The 19,251-nt window shown below is 42.7% G+C and overlaps 2 protein-coding genes and 1 long non-coding RNA gene across 3 annotated transcripts in view; 2 read left to right on the top strand and 1 right to left on the bottom strand.

The window, feature by feature from the left end:
• The first annotated feature begins 6,833 nt into the window (after window positions 1–6,833).
• LOC138430805 (beta-defensin 105-like) lies at window positions 6,834–8,541 on the top strand. The gene is made up of 3 exons (XM_069572827.1): window positions 6,834–6,903; window positions 7,194–7,235; window positions 8,414–8,541. The coding sequence occupies exons 1-3, from the start codon at window positions 6,834–6,836 to the stop codon at window positions 8,539–8,541; spliced, it is 240 nt and encodes a 79-aa protein (XP_069428928.1).
• Window positions 8,542–9,897: 1,356 nt separating this feature from the next.
• Window positions 9,898–19,251, bottom strand: part of LOC138430992 (uncharacterized) — a 20,516-nt gene continuing 11,162 nt past the window's right edge. The window contains exon 4 of the long non-coding RNA XR_011253482.1: window positions 9,898–10,168. This is a non-coding gene — a long non-coding RNA (uncharacterized lncRNA). The remainder of the gene's footprint in view (window positions 10,169–19,251) is intronic.
• Window positions 11,483–18,905, top strand: LOC138431030 (beta-defensin 107A-like). Its single transcript, XM_069573159.1, has 3 exons — window positions 11,483–11,491; window positions 14,901–15,012; window positions 18,683–18,905. Exons 1-3 carry the CDS (start codon window positions 11,483–11,485, stop codon window positions 18,823–18,825), a joined length of 264 nt encoding a protein of 87 aa, XP_069429260.1. The 3' UTR covers window positions 18,826–18,905.

The raw sequence follows: 19,251 nt of genomic DNA, 5'->3' as shown, positions 1-19,251 counted from the left end.
AAGAGGGATCTAGCCTGTCCACATTCTAGCCAGGATTGTCTAGAAATAGTGGTCACCAATTTATTTTTATTTTTGCCATTCTGGTAAGAGTATATTAACGGTTCATTGTGATTTTAATTTGCAACTCTCTAAATGTTAATGATATTTAACATGTCAGTAAAATATCTGTCACATGTTTATTTTCCAATTGGGTTGCTTTTTGTTTGGTTTTACTAATGAGTTTTGAGAGTCCTTGATATATTCTTGATATTAGTTATTTGTTTGGATATATGGTTTTCAGACACTTATCCCCAATCCACAGTTCATCTTTTCAAACTCTTAACAGGATATTTTGCAGAGCAAATTTTGCGAGATTGCATGTATTTTCTTTTTATGGATCTTGGTTTTTTAGCAAGTCTAAGAACTCTTTGTGTAGCCCTACCTGCTGAAGATGTTCCTGTGTTATTTGTTTGCAGTCATGTGTGACTCCACAATTGTCTCGAAACAGAAAGATGTCATTAAAAGGGACATTGGTTCCAATAGAATTAAGCATATTGACCTTGAGGAATTAAAAGGGAGGTAAGGCAAGATTTCTGACCCAGCAGGGAACCCAGGTTGGATCTTAAGCCTAGGGAAGATGACAGGGAGTCCTTACCTGTCATGAGTTCTTAGCTCTCCCATTCCCTAGTTCAGATAAGGACTGAACTAGATAACATGAGAGTCTAGAGTCAGAAGGTGATCTGGCAGTTAGCCAGTTCCTAGGAAAATAGTAGAAAGTCAATGTGGGACCAGAATCCTGGTCACTGGAGCTACTAGCAATTATAGAGATATTGACAATCTCTGTGCCCATCAGCAAATTCGATTCCAGACTTATAGATAAGGAACAAGTCCATAGGAACTGTCTCCAACAACAATTAAAGGCAAGGAGTCAAGATGATAAATTTAGACAGGTGTGTAACACAGGATAGTCCCTGATAAATTGATTGTCTATTCATATATCATTAATATAATCATCCGTCTAGATATGTGTTCATTTCTCTAACTACCCATCATCATTCTGTCATCTATCTATCTCAGTAGGTTGGTAGAGGTTGACGACGGCCTGAGAGCAAACTAGAGGTTTGTTGACTACAATAACTTCTAGTCCCCTTTTAGAAAGAAATATCAGGTGGCTTAGGGACAAGCCCCTTATCAAAAAACTACAGAAAATTAAGCCAAGAGTCGGGAACCATCAAGGTTAGCTACTCACATTCCCCTTCTAAGTGAAGCACTTGACAAAGGGATCAAGGACAGCCATTCGTTTTTATTAAAGTGTCTTCTTACTGGAAGCCAGTGTAAAAGCAAGATGGAGCTGGGTCATCCGTGTTGCTCTGGGATCTTAACTGCCTTCCTTATTTATCCCACACGGCTGGAGTGCCACACAGCATTTCAGAGACTTCTGGCAGAAACCTATAAGCTCTTCATTTATCTGACAAGACTCGATGCATTTCCCTTTACGCTTCAAGCACTTCTCGTCAAAAAATCCACTCCTGGCTACACAAGGAAGAAAGAGCCACCTGGATTAATTCTTCTCTCACAGATGCCTACTTACCAGGTACAGTCATTTAATTGACCAACGAGGATTTCTTTATGAGTTGTTATAGTGCCTCATCTCAGTAAGTGAGATGGCAGTGGGGGAGTGTTTCCCACTTGACTTCCCTGTCGTTTCGTCACACAGGATGAGAGGCCAGGAAGCACAGATCCGTCTTCCAGCATGTTGGATTACATTGGGTTGGGGGGCTGGGGGGAACTTTGGGAAACAGAGGCTAATGTTCTTTTCTCAAAGTCTGTTGGGACATCATCAACTTGTTCTTATAAACACCTGTGCTGGTAAGCTTCCCCAGCACGCTCTCGACGTGCTATTTGGTGAGGGTGGAGCAAGACCCGAGGCTGGGGAGATGTCCCAGGACTGCACTGAGAAGAAGTAAATGCATAGAAAGCAAAACGTTTACTGTAGTGGAGAGAAGTGGAGAGATTGCTTTAAGAGGCTCAGTCTCATTTTCTCACCACATTCCATCAAAAGTGTTGAAGACCAGGAAGGTGGACTCTGTTGGGAGTGGTTCTCCCAGACTTTCTTTCTGCTGCTCTGCATGGGAGGCCAGTTCTGGCCTTAGTACTCGAGGAAGAGCAATCACTGGAGTAGCCAGTTTCAACTTAAAGACAGGCAGTGGATCTTTTCTTTTCTTAACATTTTGGTTTGCTTATTTTTTTATTTTTTTTGGCCATGCCATCCCATGCGAGATCTTACTTCCCCAACCAGGGATCAAACCCGTGACCCTGCAGTGGAAGCACAGAGTCTTAACCACTGGCCTGCCAGAGAATTCCCCAGGCAGTGCATCTTAGCAGTATCAACATTTTAGAGTGGCACAATTTGGGTGTATGTAATGAAAGTGTCAGATGCACACAAATGGCAATTCATGTCAACTTATAAAGGTACCTAATTCACATTCCTATAAAATTAAAACCAGATGGATTAGTGTCAGCATATGTGTTAATCATATGAGCATCAGCATGTAAGTTTATAAGTTTAAATACCCCAGTATTTCAAAGCTCAGTGAACGCTGGCTCCCACCCCAGGAAACTACACTCCTTCTGCCGTCCTAACAGTAGAGGGCTGTCTCAGGCCAGGGGCGCTGGACCTCACTCTGACAAGAGTTCTTGTATTAGGTCCAGTTCACAGCGATGGCCCAGAAAGAGAACGCCTCTGGAATGAGCATGCATCCTCGTGCCTACAGGGCTTCTTCTGGATCATCACAGACACCATCTAGAGGGTGACAGAACCCCGTGCCTGCCTGTGTGTGCACGCATGGCTCATTGATAGGTCAGTTTCATTTAGTTACATTAGATAACTTTATAGTATATCATCTTGTGTTTATTAAGTATGAGTGATCTAGAAAGGGTGCCTTGGTCAGTTTCCAACGTGTCCACCAAAGCCAGTGGAAGGAACAGTTCAGGTGCTAGATCCCCACATGCGTACTTGCCCTAGAATCCGCTCACACAGGGTAACTGCAGAGCAGGTCAGAGACATGCACAGCCCATGGGACTTCTGAGCATCATGTCAGGGGTATCACTGGTATTTGGTACAGACTCGGACTCACTGTCTGTTCTAGAAAGCCCTTCGATCAGCTCTCCAGGATGTGGGACGAGCCTAGCCTGGGACTATACTTTTGAGTGGGATCCAAATGGAGCCCTTGGAGGTCCTGGGGTCAATGACGGGGGTTCTGAGTGGGAAAGGACCTTTCCCATCCCTGGGGTGAGACAGATCCAGCTTCATGTCCTGGCTTCCCTCCTGCTTCTCTGCAGGACTTTGAGGAGCTGCTCAGCCTATTTAGAGTTTAACTTCTACAGCTGTGAAATACATGTAACATGTATTCATGTATTGAATTAGGTAACATGTATGTAACATGTATTTGGCTTGGCCTTCCAAGCCAAAGAGGTTTGCTATGAATATCACTAAATTAGAGGTAAGACGGAGTCTCCCTTAAAGGCTCTGGCACTGGAGAGAAAAGTGCATTTCATTACATGACGGCTTCGTCTCAGCATCCAGCATTACAGCCTGTGATTAAGGAACGGCAGTTTAAGCTTTCCTGTTTTAAGTGCTAACACCACGACCAGCGTGATACACAGTGTCTCCAAGCTCCACCCCCTTTCTCATCCATTTCTTCCTTCCTCTGTCTCTCTCCCCTCCCGGTCTTAATCTCTATCACAACTATTTTATAAGAGATCCATCAGTGGCTAACCTTGCTTTTAATTTTTTTTCCAAGTTTTTGTTAGTGAGTGTAAGACTGGGGAGGACCAAACGGTATCTTTCCTGGCATATCGTGATATCTTCAAACCTGTGACAGCCCATCCTAGACAACAACAAATGCAAAGGATTTGCAGCAGAGGCATTAGAGGAAAATAGCCTCTGGTCCCCTCTGCAGGGCTCCTGGCCAAGGGGGCTCACAGCATTCTAGAACTGACTGTGCCCGGGAGCTCACTGAGACAGATCCTCTCTCCGGGCCTCCACCTCCAATAACCTTCCCTACCAAAGTGCTCGTTTTACCTGGGGCCAGAAAGAAGAAGACAGCAAAGAGAAAGAGGGACGTCCTCATGACTTGCAGGTCTCGAGAGATCAGCACAGTGACCGCGAGGCAGGAGCAGCAAGCACCCACATTTATAATTTTCTCCAGCCTGATAGCCTCTTGATCAGTGAGGCGTGGCAGAAGCAAAGATGTGCCTGTGCTCCTCTCAAGGTAGCCCACGGACACCTGGGGGGAGAGGAAGACCTGAGCTGTCCACTTTAACCTTCCCCCTTGGGAGAGAGGGAGCGCAATGCCTCTCTTTAGGACAACGTGGAATTAGGGGGCTATGCATCCATCCGCATCGCCCCGCTGCTATGATGACTGCTAATGTCAAGATACCTTAGAAGTATTTGTTGAAACAACCATAGAGCTCCCCCAAAGAGGGGATATATGCATACATATGACTGATGCACTTTGCTGCACAGCAGAAACTAACACAACATTGTAGAGCAACTATACTCCCATAAAAATTAATTAAATCGACAACAAGCCAACCACAAACGCCTCAAAAGCTATGTTATGCAAAGGTGGTTTTCATATGTGATCTGGATAAGTTCACCAGTTCACTTCCTCATGTTCTGCTGATATCAATAAGTGACAGAACATATAAATACATTCGAGAAAACAGACATGTTTCTGAGCAGAAGAATTCCAGTCGGTACTTGTGGATACTCCGGATCCAGGAGCTGGAGCTTAATTATTTCAGTTTAAAGGAAAGTGAGTTGCTTTCAAAGAAGAGACTGTGGGAGGAGAAGAACAATCACGGAAGACTGGGGGAGCCTGGCAGGACAGCCTGTCAGGTGGTCAAGGTCATCTCGGGAGGGGTCCGTCACATTCGCATCATGTAACCCTGATGTGATGAATAGGTTGGGAAGGACACACCACCTTTTGTTCTCCTTCTCCAAACCCCAAACCCAGTCCCCATCAGGAGAAAACATCAGAGAAACTGGAATCCTGGCGTTTACCACGTAGTCATGTCCTCCTGTGACTTTCTCTGTTTCGACGAGTGAACCACGGTTATTAACACGAGTAACTTTCAACATGGACGTTAACATTGGAGGCACTGGGGGTAGTGGGTAGGTGGTCACACTCTATACTGTCTTTGCAACTTTCCAGGAAATCTAAAATTTTTCCAGACTAAAAACTGCATTTTAAAAAGCAACTGGGGAATATCCTATCTGTCTTCGGCCTTTGTCAGCATGTTTTTGTTAGATATTTCTTGATGCATATCCAGTTAGGAATGATTCACCAAAACAATGTGTTTTCTCCTATTTCCTTCCAACCTCACCTAAGCAGACTGAAGCCCTCAAGGAAAGACAAACTTGTGGATATTTTCAGTGATACACAGTTTCATTTATCTTATCTATTATCCTGTCATCTCGTTAATGTTTTAAATTTATTTACTTGTTTTTGGTTGCATTGGTTCTTTATTGCTGCACGCGGGCTTTCTCTAGTTGTGGCAAGTCGGGGCTCCTCTCTAGTTGCGGTGCGGGGCGCCTCGGTGCAGCGGCTTCTCCTGCTGGGGAGCACGGGCTCTAGAGCATAACCTCAGTAGGTGTGGCTAACGGGCTGGGTCGCTCTGGGGCATGTGGGATCTTCCTAGACCAGGGACTGAATCCATGTCTCCTGCATCGGTAGGCAAATTCTATACCATTGAGCCACCGGGGAAGCCTGATATGGGTATATGGGTATAATTTTCATACCCATAGGACTTCCCTGGTGGCTCAGACGGTAAAGCGTCTGTCTACAATGCGGGAGACCCGGGTTCAAGCCCTGGGTTGGGAAGATCCCCTGGAGAAGGGAATGGCAACCCACTCCAGTATTCTTGCCTGGGAAATCCCATGGACAGAGGAGCCTGGTAGGCTACAGTCTATGGGATCGCAAAGAGTCGGTCACGACTGAGCGACTTCACTTCACTTCACTTTCATACCCATGGTTTTGTGCGTGTGTGTGTTTGGTCTATTAGCTCCCTAGGTTATTTCATCCATTTTCATAGCATTACTTATTTTTTTGTCCAAACCTTGAGGCTTGTGGTATCTTAGCTCCCCAGCCAGGGATAGAACCCAGGTTCCCTGCAGTGGAAGCAAGGAGTGCTAACCACCGGACCCCCAAGGAAGTCCCAATACCCGTGATCTTAATGAATTAAAGAGATGTGGTAGTTATGACTTGGTCTTCTCAGTGGGGTTGTTACAGGTTCAAGGACTCAGAAATAACTTGGCAAAATGACTGCTACCCCTCGCTTTCTCCTTGGGAAAGTTAGGGAGGTGACACTCCACGCTTCTCAAGCTCTCACAGGGCACCAGGGCTCCTGGGAGCATTCCACGTGTTCAACTCATTCTTGCCATCGTCACACCAGATCCTCAGACCAGCCGGAAGAGGTAGGAGAGTGACTGTGCTCACTCTCAACAACTGTGAGCTGGTCCTCGCTTGACAGATGAGCTCGCTGAGCTGGGAGAGTGGGCTGGGGCTTCCCCCTACTCCCTGCACCAGGGCTGAGCTGCCTTGGTCTCTCAGCTCCTGGCCCGGTGTCCCTTCTAGCAGCCCAGCAGGCATTCCCCCAACACAAGGACCTGTGGAGGCCAAGGGCATCACCCCGGTCCTTGATCCAGGGAAACGGAGCATGTAAGTGTACTTTCTTTATGGATTCACTTCACTGACCAAGAGCACATCACATTACTTTCAAATATAAGGTAGCCTCTCGTCCTCTCAAAGGAATCCCAAATCTCCCTCCTGAAGAGTCCTCCTGCAGAGATGGTGGCGAGCAGGAAGATGTTTTATTTTGTCTTGGCCTTTTTCTTCATGTTGGCTCAATTTCCGTCAGGTAAACGGGAGTAGGTGGGATTTTGACGGGGCAGATCATAATAAAGCTTGATGACTTCTATGCACCACCCTGAAGAGGAGCGACAGTCAGCTCCCCACGGCACTTCTCATGGCAAGTCTTGAACTAGCAATAGCGTTTTCTAAAAGCAAACTATGATTCCTTAAAAAAAAAAAAAAAAGAAACTTACTGGATACCAGGAGTTCCAGCCTTCAAAAATAGAATAAGATTCAACCTCTGTTATTTCCCTGCATTGGTTTTCATATTCAAAATGTGCTTTATTTTGAATTTAGGGTGCCAGGCAGGACTCCAGTATTCCCAGCCACTTTCAGCAGGTAAGATAAATCCCTTTTTTACTTTTAGGAACTCTGGCCCTGTCAGGTAGCTTGAACTCCCAGAGACAAGGAAGCCGTGGAAATAGAACTGCCTGATATCCCAGACCAACTGATATCCAGACTAACTCCACCTTTTCTTCCTCTTGTTCTAAGCATCATATCTGGATTTTTCCACTTCACAGAGAAACCTCTTTGTTACTGGTTTGTCATTTTTGTCATGGTGCTTTGGATTTCATGGCTGTTCTCATGACATCATGGTACTAACTAATCCAAGGTCACAGGACCAAGCTTGTACCAGCCAATTAACACTGCTCTGAGAGCACGCTTACCCAACTCTTAACAGCCTCTGCTCCTAAATCCAGTATACTGTGTCCTGAATGTATACCAGTGGTCTGAAAAGGGGGTCAGGGTACTTCAGTGAAAATCCATCACCACTGCAGATGACTTGGTCATAATGAATAGCCCAGTGATCTTTTTTGTAAACTCACCCAGTATAGGAAAAAAGCATATTATAAACAGAACTGAAAGAAATATTCCTGGGTAATTCTAAACAACATTTAAAAGTGTTCAGACAGAATTTCAGAGTGGGAGAGCGACTAAGGTTGCCTCTGTCACTGAGTGCTTACTATGCCCCAGGCAAGCTCTTAACAACTTTATGAGCTTTATGTCATTTGATCTTCAAAACATCCCTTTGAGGCAGATACTATCATAACCATCATTTTTATGGAAGACGAGACTAAGCAGTTTAGTGAGGACATATGGCCATTACCTGGCCCAAACAAAACTGAACCTAAGTCTTGAAACTCTACCCTCAAAGATCTTTCAAAACCACAAGATCTCTCTCCCATTTTCATTTTGTGGCTTTTGCAGCAGCATCAGGTATGTATTTTTTATAGTCTGTAACATACATGACATTGTCCCACTGTGCTTATACTTTTGACCCATGCAGTTGTTAAACACATAGAGAAAGGGATTGCATCTTCCTCTTGCTTAAACATTAAACTCCCCAACTCTATTCTGAAAAGAAGTGGAGGTCTTTGGAGAAGTCCAGGCTGTTTCTTGAAAACACTCTTTATAGTCATAAGCACAAACCCTCCCTTCTTCTTTGGCCTTGGGGCCTTCCCCCATTCCCAGAGAGTCCTCAGGAAGGTCAAGTCAGCAGCTCTTTCTTGGTGCAGGTGATACGTCTCCCTGTGAGCCGTGCTGGCTCGGTCGGGGCAAATGCAGGAAGATATGTGCGGAGGACGAGAAGATTGTTGGAAATTGCAAAGTGAACTTTTTCTGTTGCCGGCGGAGGATCCTGTAAGCCACACCAGCTCTCTTCTGGCTTCGGAAATGGGACTGGAGGTTCAAGGAGCGTGGAGAGAAGTTATGTAGCTTAACCTAGTCACACAGTGAGTGCGAATTCAGGATCATTCTCATTTCCTTCTCCCTTTGTCTTGGTCCTTTGCTTCTTTTTGAAGATAATCTCTAAAAAGGTTGCCAGTGGGGAAAGAGAAGGAAGGAAAGGGGGGAGTAGGAGTTGGGGGGTTAAGAGGTATGAACTGTTTATGTCTAAAATAAATAAGCTATAAGTATATATTGTACAGCACTGGAAATAAAAATATTTTATAATACCTTTAAATGTAGTATAATCTATAAAACATGGAATCTCTATGTGGTACACTTGAAAAAATGTAATACTGTAAACCAACTATACTTAAATTTAAAAAAAGTCAAGATTGAGTTGGTACCTAACAGCTACTCACCCAGTCAGCTACTATTACTATATATTTATAGAGTCCCTTATAACTTATGAATCTTGCCCGTATACTTTTATGACTCACAAACATCTTATATGGTAGATTTTATTGTCCTTGTTTATATTTAAAGAAACTGAGACCAGGGAGGTTGTCATTTGCTCAAGGTCCTAGCTGGAAACCAGCAAAGGGTGTGCCGACCACCACCACGTTCTGTGTATTCATCCTTATGGACTAATTCTAACACAGAATAAAGGGACGTGGCATCCACATCACTGTTAATGGAGTTATAGTTCTGTAACAAATTACTTTTTTCCACATCATTTCTTTTTGTACCAATATGTTGTCACTCCCTTACTCTGGTACTTATGGTGTATTTTTATTGACTATCTTTGACATAAAACTATATAAATTCAAGACATACATATTAGTTTGATACATTTCTACATTATAATATGATTCTGTTGTAGTGATGTTGAGTACCTCTATCACAGGACATACTTATCCTTTCTTTTTACTGCTTGGATAATTAAGTTTTAGTCTCTCAGCAAAATTGTCTGTATTCATTATACTGTGCATTAGATCTCTATGGCTTATTTGCTACCTGTGTTGCAGGTCGGTGCCCTTAAACAACATTGACTTCAGCCCTCCACCCCCATCTCCTGGTAACTACCATTTTACTCTGTGTTTTACATGTTTGGCTTTTTTAGGGTCCACATATAATAGATAGCGTTCAGTACTTGTCTTTTTTTGATGATCTCACTTAGCATAATGTGTTCAAGGTCCATCTACATGGCATTAAAATGGCCAACGGGTACTTGAAAAGATGATTAACATCACTACTCCTCAAGGAAATGCAACTCAGAACCACACCTCACACCACTCAGCATGGCTATAATCAAGAAGACACAGGACAACAGGTGTTAGAGAGTGTATGATGTGTATTTTTTAAAAAACATTTCATATCCACTCAGTTAAGGTCCAGGACACCAACTTTATGTTTCTCTTCCCTTGTGATCCCATGGACTGTAGCCTGCTAGGCTCCCCTGTCCATGGAATTCTCCAGGCAAGAATACTGGAGTGGGTTGCCATGCCCTCCTCCAGGGGATCATCCCAACTCAGGAATCGAACCCAGGTCTCCAGTATTGCAGCAGATTATTTATCTTCTGAGGCACCAAGGAAGCCCTTCTCTTCCTGCCAATGGGTGAAAGGGCACAGATTAATTTAAAGTGTTCAACATGGGCTATGCATAAATGGTTGACTCTATAACTTTGCCTTATGAAAAAATTTGCAGTTCACAAAATAAAGGTCAAAATAAAGGCCCTACTCAAACTTGCTCACTCAATTTTAATATGTGACTATGTTGCTCCACATTTGAGAGGACCATGGCCTCATTGGTCTTTCTGCGCTCAGATCCATGCCTGTCTTTTTCCTACTTCGCTCTGTATAACTGGCATATTGTCTGCAAAGTACATTCTCTAAGCTTTCTGGTTTTTCTGGCTGGTATCAGTCTATTGCAAGTGCCTGGAAACTGAATGGTGGATAAGAGAACAGGAGAACTCCCTCCCTCGCTATCTCTCTTGGTTTCAGCTTCTGCATCCTCACCTCCCTCACCAGAAGTCCTGCTTCAGGCCCAGCTCCCACCGTCTCGTCCTTGCTCCTGAGCTCACACCAGAGCCTCTTGTTTTTCCTCCAACCATCTGGCAGAGCGGTATTTCGGTTGTGGCTAATGTTAGGGTTGCCTCACTGCTCCCATTCTACAAGTTCAGTTCTTCTAACACTTTATCACCACCTGTCCAAATTAAATTATTTCTTCAAGCTTCTGGTGTGGGTACCATTTCATGTCTGACATGAATGTAAATAAATCAGACAACAGAGCCTGACTCTTTACATTTGATCAGTTGATCTAAGACAGAATGCTTGTGGGACTCTACACAGTGTTTCCTTCATTCTCACAGGAAACAATTCAGGGAAGTGGGAAGTGGAGGATCTGATCCTAAAAATCTGGGTGAGTCATCACCTGCCAGGGGATGGTCCTTCTCCCCGGATCTCCACAGTGAGCATGCAGCTGATGACCCATAGAACATCACAAAGCCAGGGTACTCCTTACTCATCCCACATCCCATACTGCTTGACTCCAAAAACTGAAAGTATTCTGGATCTGAACTAATGCTCTTTTGCAGAATTCATGTACGTGTCTCAGAGTCCTACAGAGTGGAGGACCAGTGGCAGTGCCCTGCTATTACCTTAATCATTACCCTAAACAGCATCCAGAGTCAGATGGCTTATGGTCTCAGAGGGCACCTCTCATAAATGCTCAACCATTCACAAATTTCCCTTCTTCCTCTTGCTCTCTCCTCTCTTCCATACTTTGCTCCTTCTAGAACTTCTCTATTCAGTTACCTTTTTTTCCTCTGAGACACCCAGTCCTTCCTACAGAATAATATAGTCTCAGCTCACACTAGCTTCTTGTTATCTGAAAAGTCAGTCCTTTCAGATGTCAAGCGGATGCCTCAGGTAAGTGTCTGTTGATTCCTCAGTAAATTATGGAGATCTCTGATTATTGGTTTCTGCTGAATCTTCTGAAGAAGAAGGTTCTAGGTGATGGATGGGGCAGAGAGAAGTGGCAAGGAAGAGAGACCCTGGGGCTGGGTCTCTCCTACAGTGTCCCCACTTGAGTTGGTCTACATAATGCTCCTGGTCAGCAAGCACTGAACTCCATCAATTCCGAAGCTGTAGCTTTTGTAAGCCTTATGTTAGATGGCTAGCACCCTTTCCTGGTTCTGGGTTCCACTTCAAAGCCCTCTCACAATAACTGAAAGGAAACGACGGTGCCTACAGAGCAAGACGGATCAGTTTGGCCCAAATTCCCAAAAGGCAGAGGACAAAACGCTAAGTATCATTAACTTCCACAGTCCTGACTGAGGTGCTAAACCGCAAAGGCAAGGAGAGTAAAGAGGCTGACCTCAAACGAGTTCTGAAACACAGCCTTGTACCTACTTGAGGGTATAAAACAAAACTAGAGAAGGCAGGGGCAGGGTTTCTCTGTGGTGCTGTGACTGTGACTTCACTCAGCCTCTCATGGGGAAAGATGAGGAAAATATCATGTTCACATCAATGCTTAAGAGACTGAATCCAAGGAAGGCTGCCTGGAGAGCTAGACCAGTCACCCTGTAGTGCTCACGCCTGGAAAGAGGTGTGGCTGGGGCCGCCTCTGACGGTAGGACAAGAACAGAACAGCACCGGGTAGCTGCCCTTAGGATACTAGGCAGAGGGATGGGTGTGATTCTCACGGACCACAGAAAGGAAAAGGGTGAGAAGAGACACACCCTGCGCACAGTTACCAAAAGAGAGCTGTAATGGTTGCACTAAAAGCTGACAAAACAGACTTTAAGACAAACTGGCTACTAGAGACAAGAGAACATTTTTATAAAAAGTAAACCCCATGAGACCGCATCTACGGCCCAGCCCATCCAACAACAGCAAAACACAGATTCTCTCGAGTTCACATGAAGTATTCTCGAGGACTGGCCATATGTTAGGCAGAAAACATCCTCAATAAAAAGAGTTGAAATCATAGAAAATAGGTTCTCCAACCACGAGAGAATAACAGAAGCACACTTAGGAAAGTCTCAAATGTGTTACAATTAAACCATACACACCCCTCCCCCCCCCACAAATAAATAATGAGCCAAAGAAAAAAAAATCGTAAGAAAAATTAGAAAATATTTCAAGGTGAATGAAAATATAAAAAAACAAACAAACACAAAACTTATGGGATGCAGCTAAACCAATGCTTAGAGGAAAAAAATTATAGTTTCAAATGCCTGTATTTAGAAAGAAAAACGATATCAAATCAATAAAGTCATTTTCTACCTTTAGAAACTAAAAATGAAGAGCCAACTAAACCTTTTTTTTTTAGTATGTGGAGCTCATTCTGTATTTTGGAGTGAGAAGATGCCCTTTCAAAGCCATCTTTTGATTAACAATAATATTCCTATTTTATATAAGCAGTTGAATGTTTAGGCATACAGTTGGTAATAACATTTTCTATTATTCTGCTGGTAATGGCAGTCTTGCGTGTGTCGTCTTTTGAACTCTACTCAGCAACAGAAGGCAAGTTCGGGCTGGGAACGCTTCTTTATCGAGAGATAAAAAGCCCACATAGCCTGTACTGGGCTTGTAATCTTGCATGGGAATACCTGCCCCTCTTTCAGGCCTCCAGAATGCTCTTTTATTTTCTTATTCTTTCTGGCCACACTGCATGCAGGTCTTATTTCCTCAACCAGACACTGAACCCATGCCCCCTGCACTGGAAGAGTGGAGTCTTAACCACTGATTCACCAGGGAAGTCCCCAGCTTTAAGTAACTTTGATTCTGTCCTTGTGCCTGTCCTAAGTTTAGCAAGGTGGCAGATTATTTTTACGTATTTATTTTTGGAGCTTTAACTGCTTCATGCCACGTTGTAATCAGAGAACTCATTCCATTCTGGTCCATTTTTCCATATTTGATTTTTCTCCAAAACATGTCTGTCTTTATTGTAACTTTCATATCCTTCATGTAGGTTGTTTTTTTCCCTCCAGACTTTCACTTGTTATCAATGGAAATGATCATCTGTTAGGAGCTCATTTCAGTTTATTAAAAATGGAATTCCACATTTGATTTGTTTCTTCCTTTATAAATTGGGCTTCTCTGATAGCTCAGTTAGTGAAGAATCCACCAGCAATGCAGGAGACCCTGGTTCGATTCCTGGGTTGGGAAGATCCACTGGAGAAAAGGGATAGGCTACCCACTCCAATATTCTTGGGCTTCCCTTGTGGCTCAGCTGGTAAAGAATCTGCCTGCAATGCGGGAGACCCAGGTTTGATCCATGGGTTGGGAAGATTCCCTGGAGAAGGGAGCAGCTACCCACTCCAGTATTCTGACCGAGAGAATTCCACAGACTACATAGATCATGGGAACTCCAAAGAGTTGGATGCTACTTTCACACTTTCACTTTCCTTTATTTAATTGCTCTTTCATGTCTTTAGTCCATTTTTCTATAGAAATGTTTATTCTTCTCATAATGATTTATAAAACCCTTTATATCTATTTCATGTCAAATCTTTCGGATAACTCCCTTACTTAAAATCCTTTGATGATTTTCCTTTGATTTTAGGATAAAATTCAAATTTCTTAGTAACATACAAATACACATGGTATTTATTGTCCAACACATATTTGTTGAATAAATACTATTCCCAGAAAATATAAACTATAGGCATATGTAATACTAACATTATTACCCTGAGTAATAATATCTTACATGTGTAAAAACTTTGAACATTAATGACAGTTCTCATATTGATTGCTTGATTATTCACGGATTCCTCTAACCAGGCAGCTATCAACCAATAAGTCAAATACATATATTTTGAGCACCTATTGTTAAAAATACTGTTGTCAGGAATGAATGGAAAGAAAAAAGATGAGAAGAAAGTTATTTTCCTTTATGGAGTTTATAATACAAATGAGGAGATAAATTTTTTTCATAGAGTATAATTTGAAAAAGATATATACCAGGTGCTAATCAATAATGGCTGAGTGAATCTTATAAAAGCAAACTGCATGTAAAATCTTAGGTAAGGATAAAAGGAATGGTGGTTATGGACCCTACGGAAATGGTAGGGCTTGAGAAGGGGTTTAGGGAACATAGGAGAAATCTAGACAGAGATGTAGAAGACAGCATTCCAGGTAGGAAGACAGGAGAAGACAAGGTACTCTCTCCTAAGTGTTTACTTAGGTAAAACCTGACCCAGCAGCCCACATATTATTCAGTGGAGCATGGAGAATAGTTCACTCTTAATGAACACCACAAACCAAAATTGACGTCCCACTGTTTCAGAGCTGTAGAACTTGTTTTGATCAATTTCCCTCGATAAAACAGCGAGATTCCTGCCACTGCGCCTCCTTCATCCTCTCTCCACTGAAGCCTGGAGCCATGAAAACCTTCTTCTTCATGTTTGCTGCCATGATTCTTCTTGCTCAGATTTTCTCAGGTAAGCGGGAAATCTTCACTGATGTAAGGATGTCAGTCTGTTCAGGATCTGTCTTTTGAGAAGAAAACTCAGCTTTCAGAAGAGTACATGACTCAGCCCTATGTCCTGAAAAGGTCCCAGAACAAACCAGTTACAGGAAATCTTTTCCTAAGCTTAGACACAAATGAGTGTGGCCACACTGATCCAGGCCACCTTCAACCAGAAGAATATCTCATTAATTTCCCTAAAAGCTCTACAAAGGGGTTCAGAGTTCTCTTTATGTTTAAATCTCTTTCCTCCTATAATCTTTGACCTAACTGCAAAGCAAGACAAAGTGATTGCTTTAAAATGAGAGAAAAAGTTAGAGACAAACTCCAAAAGAACTTGTTAATTTAGAGAAATGTAGCCTCTGTAGCCTAAGAGAAACTAAACTTATGATAGTCCTTAGTCTATTTTTTCAAGTCTAACTAACTGGTGCAAATCTCCTAATCCTAGATTATCCTGGACCTTTTTTCTGGCTCTTACACACTGATGGAAAATTATATCCTTTAAAGCACTAACACCTCGATTAGTTTTCTCTGAAGTCCTTGAATCCTTAGAAATGGGTTCTTTTTACTCAATACAGCCAAGACTTTATCCCTAATCAACTTTCTTGCTCATTCCCTTCTCAACCATCCTTCATTCCTTCTGTTATGATGCCTTTCCTCATGGGGTTCTCCATGCATCACACAGCATCTTGTCTATTTCTTCTTCGTGGTTTCTGAATTGCTACACTTACTTACTGTGCAATCTGGCCTCAGTCAGTTCAGTTCAGTTCAGTCGCTCAGTCCTGTCTGACTCTTTGCGACCCCATGAATCCCAGCACGCCAGGCCTCCCTGTTCATCACCAACTCCCAGAGTTCACTCAGACTCACGTCCATCGAGTCAGTGATGCCATCTCATCCTCTGTCGTCCCCTTCTCCTCCTGCCCCCAATCCCTCCCAGCATCAGAGTCTTTTCCAATGAGTCAACTCTTCGCATGAGGTGGCCAAAGTACTGGAGTTTCGGCTTTAGCATCATTCCCTCCAAAGAAATCCCAGGGCTGATCTCCTTCAGAATGGACTGGTTGGATCTCCTTGCAGTCCAAGGGACTCTCAAGAGTCTTCTCCAACACCATGGTTCAAAAGCATCAATTCTTCAGCACTCAGCTTTCTTCACAGTCCAACTCTCACATCCATAGTACCTAGCTTTTTGTTGTTCAGTTGCTCAGTCCTGTCTGACTCTTTGCAACCCCATGGACTGCAGCATGCCAAGCTCCCCTGTCCCAATATCTACTGAATGTGTGTTACCACTAATGAGAAATTGTTCTAGGGACTACAACAAAAGGAGGTAAAGTGGAGGTGAACATTAGAGTGTGGCCTTTGCTCTTTTACTTACTGTTTATTAGCCTATTATTTCTGTGTTGGTCAAAAATAGGTTGCCCATAATAACAAATAAGCATGCAATAAGTTTAGAATGCAAATATATCACAAATAACTATGATGCAAAACAGTGCTCACAAGTGCCATGAAGAAGAAAAGTAAAAGAGAAGCCACAGAAGCAGAAGTTTGTTTCCAACTGGGGAGACCAGGAAAGGCTTCCTGGAAGGTCGTCGTTTGCATCGCACTTTAGAAAATTTTGAAAACCCGCAGGACTAGAAATAAAGAACAGACCTGAGGAACGTTGCCCTCATGTTTCAAAGCATCTCTTGTAAAGTCAGTTTCTTCACTTTGGCCTCAGTCTCTTGGGGTGCTGGGGGTGGAAGTGAAGTCAAACAACGAATCCAGGCTAAGGAAATGAGTTTTAAGCTGTCCTCTCCATCTCCTTCCATCCAGACTCCAGCTGATTCGAATCAACTGTACAAGGAGATATGTAAGAGCATCTTATTTCCAAAACTCAGCTCAGACTTGCTTGTTTCTCAATAAGGAGCACAGTCTAGGGCCACCACCATGACAACAATCACACAGAATCTCAGCATTGAAAGTGGGTTTAATGATTGATAAAAGAGGTGATGAACACAGACTATAATGCCAACATATTTGAGGCCGATCTCAGCTCCAGTCCTCATAAGATTTATGAACTCTGTGTTTCAATTTATTTCCTATAAATGGAAATAATAACAATAGGGCATTTTTTCAAGATTAAGACATTTTATTATATTAATTAGAGTAGAGGCTACCTGGTTAACTTTACCTTAAACTAGAGTAATAGAAAAAAAAGGAAGTTTATTTCTCTCTCATGTAAAAGTTCCAAAATAGGGAACTGAGTAGGTTGGGAAGAAGGCTTTTCTGCATCAGGTAAGCCATGCTGGGACCAGGGAGGAAGGTCAATCTTACCATCCCAAATAGATGACTATGTCACTGATTCTAAGATGCTCTAAAAGGAAGGAATAAAATTTGAGTAAAAGATTACACAGAAACAGCTCGTATCACTCCAGTCCTATTTCATTGGTCCAAACTCATTCACAAGGTCAGACGGAAATAGAGAACCAGAAACAGTCATCTTTAGCTAAGGATCTGAAAAGTGAAAGTGAAGTAGCTGAGTTGTATGACCCTTTGCGATCCCATGGATTATATCCCATGGAATTTTCCAGGCAAGAGTACTGGAGTGGGTTGCCATTTCTTTCTCCAAGGGAATCTTCCCTGAGCAGCCAGCCAAAACTCAGAGGCTCTACTACTTACTAACAGATGAAAGGTGAAAATGACTTCTTAGGGACAGTCTCTATATACACTGCTTAAACAGTTCCAGGGGCATTCGATGGAGTTAACTATTATTATTATTCAATTCTCATTGTTCTTATCATTATTATTGTTATTCTTTGCCCCAATTCAATTTAAACATGACATGTCAATTGACTGCTCTGATGCTTGATAAATTTCAGTGATCTATAACACAATATCCCGAGTTCAACTTCGGACTACTGAAAATGTTTCCCTTTACTCTGAGCAGAAATCTAAGTTCTTGACGTTTTTTTTTTTTTTTTTTTTTCCATTGATTAGTCCTACCCTGGTGAAGATACTCGATCACTCCTCTCTTGAAACATTTTACTCTTTTCAGCTTAGTCTCTTTGTTCTGAAGGAGCACACACTGCCTCAGTCGCCCTAAGGTTGCTGGTAAAGATAATATTCTGTTGATGGTATTTATGGAGCAGGCTATTGCACCATGTTTCTTTCGATCTTTATAGCAAAAGTGTAAAATTCCACAACCATATGCCAAAGTACTAATTTGCCTATAATGTACATGGCACAAGCTTTATCTTTTGTTATTTTTCAGACACTATTATTTTGGAGACAAGAAAAAAAAATTTCTTGGAAAAGATTGTTCACTGGAATTCAAAAGTATATCGTCTCCTCCCAGGAAGAAACATTCTGTTTGGATACGTCCAATCAAGACAACAGCAGCGGGAACTCTTTTTCATTTTTCCTAATTGAATACAATGGAAGGACACTGTATATACTGAACCAGGGATGTGAGTTCAGACACAGCTGTTTAGGTCACATCTGCTTTATCTGATAGCTGTTTAGATCACATCTGCTTTATCTGATAGCTAGATTCACACTCTGTATCTCCTTGGAATTTGGGTGACAGGGAATTCTAAGCTGGCCTGGATGGAGAAGTTTGTGGTAATTAAGTACTAGATAACTGAAGACTAATTGCTTTCTTTGCTTTCTAGCCCCAAGAAGTCTTCAAAGACAGATACGCTGTCTGAAAATGGATGGTCGCTGTGAAGTCGAATGCCTTTCCTTTGAGGATAAGATTGGGGGCTGCAGAGCTGAACTGACGCCATTTTGCTGCAGAAAAAGAGTCAATAATTAAAAGCTGAGCAGCAGCTACACAGATCAAAGAGGTGAAGATACTCTGTCTTTGATCTCAGTTCAGCGAACCTCTCTGGATCTTCCGTCCTTTGTGTCTACGTCGGGATTCTCTGAAGCTGTCAGTCCAGTCTCTGATGCTGCAGGAGATACCCTTCCTAGGCTGCAAGCTTCTGGGGTGGGGAGAAGTTGGGGGCGGGGCAGGAAGCTCTCTGTCTTGTTTGCTTTGCATCCCCCTTCCTCATATAGGGGCTTTAGTTACTTTATTGATGGATAAAGTGAGTAGACTAATTAGTAAAAGAGGTAGAATGGAAAGGTTGAAGAGCAAGTCAATGAATTGAGTTTTAAGGTTATACTCCTGGCTTCTACCAGAGATGTGACCTGGGGCTCTCTCCACCGAGATTCTGCTATTTGCAATGTGAGGAGACTC

The sequence above is a fragment of the Ovis canadensis genome, chromosome 26, assembly GCF_042477335.2.
Source record: "Ovis canadensis isolate MfBH-ARS-UI-01 breed Bighorn chromosome 26, ARS-UI_OviCan_v2, whole genome shotgun sequence".
Lineage (NCBI taxonomy): Eukaryota > Metazoa > Chordata > Mammalia > Artiodactyla > Bovidae > Ovis > Ovis canadensis.
This window is presented reverse-complemented; position numbering and strand designations above follow the sequence as displayed.

What these genes read in the sequence shown, in the direction of transcription:
- LOC138430805 (XM_069572827.1), top strand. Translation starts at nt 6,834, where the DNA reads ATGGTGGCGAGCAGGAAGATGTTTTATTTTGTCTTGGCCTTTTTCTTC. An exon ending in GTTGGCTCAATTTCCGTCAG is followed by an intron (nt 6,904 to 7,193) that starts GTAAACGGGAGT and finishes TTTTGAATTTAG; the next exon opens with GGTGCCAGGCAGGACTCCAG. An exon ending in TTCCCAGCCACTTTCAGCAG is followed by an intron (nt 7,236 to 8,413) that starts GTAAGATAAATC and finishes TTCTTGGTGCAG; the next exon opens with GTGATACGTCTCCCTGTGAG.
- LOC138431030 (XM_069573159.1), top strand. An exon ending in TCTTGCTCAGATTTTCTCAG is followed by an intron (nt 15,013 to 18,682) that starts GTAAGCGGGAAA and finishes TTTGCTTTCTAG; the next exon opens with CCCCAAGAAGTCTTCAAAGA.